The sequence below is a fragment of the Montipora capricornis genome, chromosome 11 (genome assembly GCF_036669925.1).
Source record: "Montipora capricornis isolate CH-2021 chromosome 11, ASM3666992v2, whole genome shotgun sequence".
Classification (NCBI taxonomy): domain Eukaryota; kingdom Metazoa; phylum Cnidaria; class Anthozoa; order Scleractinia; family Acroporidae; genus Montipora; species Montipora capricornis.
This window is the reverse complement of record NC_090893.1, coordinates 37,830,649-37,837,812: the sequence shown is the minus strand read 5'-3', so window position 1 is coordinate 37,837,812 and position 7,164 is coordinate 37,830,649. Positions and strand designations below refer to the sequence as shown.

The window sequence follows — 7,164 nt, the reverse complement described above, 5'->3', positions numbered from 1 at the left end:
CTACAAAGGTCACAAATTTGCAAAGAATCAGCTCTTCCCGTCGGATAATTCAACAAAAAATGAATGAATCCCCACTTTATGTTTGAAGGGCCCTTTGAAAAACCACTCTAGCTCATTAATCCCCAAATCGGATCTCCACAAGTCCAGAAAGATGATTGTGCAACTGTATGCATATATATTAACCTACTAAAGGTGAAAACATACACTAGGTGGATTGCTTACCGCATCATATTTTCCACAGATTGCTCCTTGACTTTGATGTCTACAAAGAAGTGATATCATCTTAATGAAAACCATAGCATCAAACAAAACACAAACAATCTGATGACAATTTGTTTTTACCCAACAAGCAGAGAGTGTGAAGGCCTTGTTTTCTGTTTGATGCAATTTTATCATAAAAGCTGTCTGGTTTCCAACTGTCTGTCCAAAGTACTATGGATACTGTCTCACCAAAATTATATAACTGCAAATTGAAGTTACAGACGCATTTACTAAAGGTAAAGTCACTTTATTTAACGTTGAAAGTTCCATAAACTCAGAGTCTAGTATCAATGGAGACGACAGTGCGCCCTTAACCCACTGGCCTCTGTCAGTGCTCCAAGTCGAAACAAATGTTTAAGTCACCAAAGTTCGAACTGGCGACCTCTTACTCCAAAAGCCATACACTAACTAACTTTTAGATCAATAACCCCTTACGATAATAACAAGCATTTTATATAGCACAAATAATGTATTATTGTTATAACAGAAGTAATTAATTTCTTTACTAAATGCCTGCCTGACCTTCCCTCTCTTCAGTATTAGAACCATCATCAATGCATAATTTTCTTAGTAAGAACAAAAATTCTGTCACTGGGATTATCAACTGCAGAAACTGTGATTCATCTCTACCTGTAGCCCACAGCATCCTACAGCATTCATTATGGAAGCGTTGTGGATAACTTGGTATCGGATGTTTAACTGGTGTGCACGTAACACAAGATCACTGTGAGTCGTAGCCCTAAGGAAAGTGTTAAATGAAAGCGTTGCAAAATTGCATGAACATCTATGTGAACAATACATGCATAAGGAGCTTACAGTCAAACCAGCGACCATATTTACAATTTAGCGACAACAAGGAAAAGATGAAATAGAGAAGTGATCCAGTTGAACTTATCTCGACAATTTAAGCAATAATAATAATAATTATTATTATTATTGTCTCCCATCAGGTGGCTTCAACTGGATTCGTCAGTGACATAGAATGTAAATAATTTAAATTAATTATTGTTTGCCCACTGGGCATGTAGTCTTATTGATTGTAGCATATATACACTGTAAAGTAAGGCTGTTGTAACGTATTCAACTCAAAAAAAATGCTTTTCTGTTTATTAAGGTTCTGGCGCCAGTTGTTCAAAAGGTGGATAACGCTATCCACAGAATAAACTACTATCCATTGGATAGTGCACATTGGTTTTGCTAATCACTGGATAGGGATTTATCCGGCAGATAGTGCTATCCATTGTTTGAACAACTGGGGCCTAATGTTTATCTTGTAATCAACTCTCACCGCCAGAAGTTGGTGCTCATGCATTTGGTTGGGAAATTACGTTCCCATTTTCCCATTGGAATTTTTTGGGTTTTCATATCAGGTAGCTGCAAAATCTTTTTTTTTGCGTGAGTGGAGTTCATAATCTTCTATTGTACTTACTGTAGTTTAGTACATTAATTGGACAGCATTAAACACTCTGGCTCTCAGTTCAAGCTGCACACCCACTCCTGTGCATGACTCTGACATGCAATAGATAGAAAACTGGAATTCGAGTTTCCAAATAATCCAGGATTAGCTTAATTAGGTTATAAACAACTGGTACTCACCCAAATGGATCCCCTACAACTAGGAATGCAACATCTTTGTCTTTTGCATGCTCCAGTATGACATCTGAGCAAGAACGAAAATGATAAATTATTTTGTGGTACACATAAACATTTTATAATTCTTAGCCTAATTCATGTGCAGCCACAAGAATGAATTTACCTGACTGTATGAAATATTCTCACAGTATACCATGTAGGCTTGTAAGACCTCAGCTGTTAGTAGAATCTCTAAATATTAATCAGGCTCCATGTTTTTGTGTGAATGGTTCTTGGAGTGTGGCAAAATATCCTTTGGTTATAAATGCCAACATGCTTCTTTCACCTCACTTCAAGGGACAAAATTTAAAAAAATACATTGTTTCAAAGTGAGGGCAGTAGATCTATGTAACCTCAAAACAACACAAGACTAAACCAGACACCACTTAGGAAAGTGATTTCTAGATGACCTCTTTGAATTCTTCAGCATGCCTTAAAATGTGGGAAAAGATAACCAAATTGATAGACAATATGCAATCTTAGGGCCTAATCAGATCATGACCTGCATCCCTGCCAATTGACAAGGATTGTGACTCTCTTCTCAAAAGCTGTCACCTCATATATCAATGCTGATAATCCTGAGGGCCAAGGCTAATATCACCCCTAAAGCGGCAGGGTCTAAAACACAGACCTGTCGCATTCCATAGTTTAGTATACATGTCACTGTGTTACAGGAAAAGTGTCTCCTAGCCAAATTTAACTCTCCAAAAATGTTGTTTCAGGTCTAAGGGAAACGTTTGGCTTAGTTGTTCATCACTGGAGCAGACTTTTAGTCTTGACCTGTGGAATGTGACCTGTGTTTCAGACCCGCCTCCCCTGAAGGGGTACCCTCTGACTAGCAAAAACTAAGGGGGTTAGACAGAGTAAACTCTCTGGGTACCACTACAGCCCTTAGGAGTCAACGGGTTAAATTATAAACGTTTATGTTTTCAAGAGATTATTGGCAGATTTGGGTTTGACAGTAAGATCATCCAGGTGAAAGTAGACTAAGATTAACTTCATGTACCTGAATTTTGTTCCACTGTTTCCCTGTCAGCTAACTGTATTTGACGACCATAAAATTCCTCCTAAAGGAGAAGACAACAATGATTCAATCTGACATGCAAGCGCTTCTAATTCCCTTTTGGTAAACAGGTTTTGCAATTAGTATTATTTTAGTAGACCATTTTAGAGTTGTAGCTAAGTTACCTGGCCGAAGAATAGAAGCAAGGCTGCTCGTGACCCTGTTTCGATACAAACCTTTTTCCTATTCTTGACTAATGTTAATGTAGTCTGATAAAACAAGTTTCAATCGAGTGTTGTAAAACCAAAACCAAAGTAATAATTTACTTTGGCCAATCAAAACTCTATGTATTTACACGTAGCCGATATGAAGCACAGGAAAATGTGCACGCACGAGCCACGTTTGGTTTTGGTTTTACTTCTGATTGGTTGAAAAAGTGGCGTGAAAACTTTGAACCAATAACTGAGTGAAGTAATCATAAGCCAAAGCAAATTGCTAATTACTTGCGACACTCAATTGAAAACCAGGGGTGCAGGGATGGCGCAGTGGTGAGAGCATTCGCCTCCCACCAATGTGGCCTGGGTTCGATTCCCAGATCCGGCGTCATATTTGGGTTGAGTTTGGTGGTTCTCTATTATGCACCGAGAGTCTTTCTCCGGGTACTCCAGTTTCACCTCTCTTCAAAAACCAAAATTTGACTTGATTTGTGTTAATTGTTAATTTCAATTTACAGTGTCCCCAATTACTGCTTCTGCGCTAGAACGACTAGACACTTAAATAAAGTTCCTTTCTTTTCCTTGTCCTTTCCTTTCCACTCTAATTAGAATTACAACAACACAATTTACATGACAAAACCAGAGAGGTTTGTATCAATATTAGGTGACTGGCAGCCTCACAGTTATTCATAGGCTAGGTCCACAGGAAAAAATAACAGATTCCCATTTTTGGATCTTTTAGGGTATTTTGAAGAATACCAATAAAAATCCCAAATTTGGCAAAGTGAGCCAAGTCCCAACCAGGGAATTCCCAACCAAGTTCCCTGATTGGGACTTGTCTCACTCTTCCAAATTTGGGATTTTTGTTGGTATTCTTTAAATATCCTAAAATAGCCAAAAATGGGAATCTGTTATTTTTTCCTGTGGTACATCACTGAGCAAACAACTGTGAGATACCATCACATAAACATTCAAAACATCTGTTGCCCAGTTTTGATTTAAATCAATGTGGTTTGACTAATGGAACATTCATGACACATTCTCCTACAGTCGGAAAACATATTTGAGTTGGGAGGGATAACAATGTTATTTCTTTCTTTCCACAGTTTATTCAATTTTGAGAGCAGTAAAAAACACCTTTTTAGTCATCATTTAATGTCATGTGCCATCTGGTGTAAAAAGATATTTTGTAAGATTTGCATATTTTTAACCCATTGACTTCTGAACGGCTCCCCATTGATGAGTAAAATCGTCTGACATTAGACAGAGTAAATTCTATTACTTAAGTCTTACTCCTAGGAGTCCATCGGTTAAGGGAAGAAGAGGAAGTTGTCAACCCATTCATCTCTGGACTGCACCTCCTCTCCCTCCCCCCCCCCCCCCCCCCCCCGGCCTCCCCATTGACAAGCAAAATCGTCTGGCGTTGTGCAGAGTAAAATCCATAACGTCTCACTCCTAGGAATCAATAGGTTAAATTAATTAAGTTAGTCACTTTGGTAGAAATACAGTTGTTTTTGTAAAATTTGAAGATAGTGGTTGGTTTGAGCCATAGTTCATAGAGGGAAATGGTTTGGAAGCTTGACAAACATTAAAGGGGCAAACAAAGATAGCAAGATTTAGGTTGGAAAGTCCACGACCGTGCACAATTTTTTGATTTGCACTCATACACTATGCATGAATTGCGTAATAAACACGTTTCTATTGCTTAGTTCCTCAGTATAAAGAAAACAAGTATTGTGTTTTGTGCACGGTCAAGGCCAAAAAAGAGAACGAAAACCTACAACAAAGAAATTTGTCGCATTTTATAACCATTTCCCTCTATATTGGTTTGAGCAGAGTAACCGACTGTTGTCATCATCACAATGAATTTCAATCTTTGGTTTCAAAGAATCTGTCTTTAATTCCTTCAATGTTGGGAAAAAAGTAGCCGACTTCCCTGAGTGAAGTAGCCAATGCTTTTCATCGGGTGTTGGTCAGGTGCTAAAATGGAACCACTGGAAGTGGCTTGACATTGTAACAGAAGCAAAAACTCCAAATTGCTCTTGGCTGACGACAGAAGCCCATGACCTTGAAGTGTGTAACTTGCAACTCTTCCTTGGGACAAAGCTGGGGATTTTAGGACATCAATTTTATGCCCAAATATGGACAAAAATACGATCGAAGCTGCACGCACGGGAAAATGCACAAGCTACGTTACATCCAAATAAGGAAAATTTTAAACTAAAAAAAAACCCCAGCTCTGAACGAGAGTCAAACACTTCCCGATCAAGGTCATGAGCTTCTGCTGGGGATTTTTAATTGCATCTGATCAAAATGTTAGCATGCTTTAATTTCCCACCCCAACTTCATGAAAGTAACCAAGATGAAGTTCCAGTCCTTCCTTCCCCTCTCCCCGACAACCACGCACGCACACACAGACACACCCCACTTGGCACCATAGACCATTTTCGAATTCTCACAGCTGGACTGGATCTAGCATGTAATGGAGGCTAATGCGGGCAAATTAATTTGTGCGTGAAAAGATCTGCCTGCATTAGCCTCCATTTCATGCTAGATCCAGTCCAGCCGTGAGAAGTCGAAAATGGTCAGTTCCTGAAGGATTCTTCCCAGACTTTTTTTGTGTGCTACAATACTGTTTTTTTGGAGTATTGATTACTAAGTGATTAACAAATTATTTTAGTTACGCCCACCAATACTTGTTGTTCAACACAAAGGATTGATGTATATGCTTCCAGAAAGACGTAATCCGCATTCTTAATGATTTCAAGTCCTTTTACAGTGATATCTTTCGCATCTCCCAGTCCAAGACCTACAAGATACAACATGCTTTGGTGTAGACAAACGTGAGCGTACATGACGCAAACGACGATTTCCAACAAAGAAAAGAGACTGGGGCTGATATTACCTCGTGTTGTGGAAGATCTGATCAAAAATGGTTCGTAAACTTAAATTCCACGAGAAGAAACTTCTCAAAAAAGTTGACTTTATATCGTGGAAAAGCGAGAATAACATTCGCGAAGTCAAAATATTGCGAAAGTACCACATTCAGAAGAGGGAAGACTACACGAAGTATAACCGAATTTGCGGATTGGTGACTTCCCTCGCCAACAAAATCAAACAGCTTGATCCAAAAGATCCGTTTCGAGTGGAAGCCACCGAGCAATTGTTGGAAAAACTGTACTCACTTGGTCTCATCACGTCGAAGAAGAATTTGTCTTTATGTGAAAAATTGAGTGCATCTGCGTTTTGCCGCCGTCGTTTGGGGGTAGTTATGGTTGCTTTGCGTATGGCACAGGCCATCAAAGATGCGGTGAAATATATTGAACAAGGACATGTGAGAGTTGGCCCTGAAGTTATTACAGATCCAGCTTTTCTAGTCACAAAGAATATGGAAGATTTTGTCACATGGACGGACATGTCGAAGATTAGGAAGCATGTGATGGAATACAATGACTTGAGGGATGACTTCGACTTCTCATGATGGATCATCGATATCCCTGGAAGCTTCTTGCTCTAAAAACAACGAACGGAAATAATTTCATTCTCTTGGTTTGTGTGTAGATTAAAGCGGTCAGTAACGAGAAGAATGTTAACAAGACATTGAATACATGTATGTTAAATCATTCCTCCATACTAGGGTCCTTATAAGATACATGTAGCGTCAGCAATGAGACTAGGCACTTAATAAACATTATAACTCATCCATTAATTTTTCGGAGTAACTGCAGAATACCCTGCCACTTATTTGCATGTCATTGAATAATAATATCTATTGTATTCCGAGTCATTCTTCAAAGAACGCCGCTAAATGCTAACAATAGTGGTCAGAAGTGGCAGGGTATTCTGCAGTTAAGCCAATTTTTCTGCGATTTTATTGGGTACTTTACATATTGTGGAAATCGCATGATGGATCTCGCACAGTAACCCCGTCTGCATCAATATGGATTTTGTCCTCTGATTATCTCAGTCAAAAAAGAAACAAATCCTTTCTGGTATGTTGCCCTCCAAGCCTTACTTCTCAGCCAAGTATTCATTTTTCAGACGATCTCTCAG

The 7,164-nt window shown here is 38.9% G+C and overlaps 2 protein-coding genes across 3 annotated transcripts in view; one reads left to right on the top strand and one right to left on the bottom strand.

Annotated features, from left to right (window-relative positions):
- The window catches only part of LOC138024004 (diphthine methyl ester synthase-like), a 33,595-nt gene extending 27,583 nt beyond the window's left edge, over positions 1 to 6,012 (bottom strand). The window contains exons 1-6 of one of the 2 annotated variants that reach the window (XM_068871092.1): positions 5,802 to 6,012; positions 2,900 to 2,960; positions 1,858 to 1,921; positions 892 to 1,000; positions 343 to 463; positions 223 to 262 (exon numbers count right to left, since the gene is read on the bottom strand). In XM_068871092.1, the coding sequence (XP_068727193.1) occupies positions 223 to 262; positions 343 to 463; positions 892 to 1,000; positions 1,858 to 1,921; positions 2,900 to 2,960; positions 5,802 to 5,966 (560 nt within the window). In that variant the 5' untranslated portion in view covers positions 5,967 to 6,012. The remainder of the gene's footprint in view (positions 1 to 222; positions 263 to 342; positions 464 to 891; positions 1,001 to 1,857; positions 1,922 to 2,899; positions 2,961 to 5,801) is intronic. The other variant, XM_068871091.1, reaches the window with a different exon arrangement.
- LOC138024005 (U3 small nucleolar ribonucleoprotein protein IMP3-like) lies at positions 5,982 to 6,727 on the top strand. The gene has a single exon (XM_068871093.1). It carries the CDS (start codon positions 6,044 to 6,046, stop codon positions 6,590 to 6,592), a length of 549 nt encoding a protein of 182 aa, XP_068727194.1. The 5' UTR covers positions 5,982 to 6,043; the 3' UTR covers positions 6,593 to 6,727.
- Positions 6,728 to 7,164: the final 437 nt, after the last annotated feature.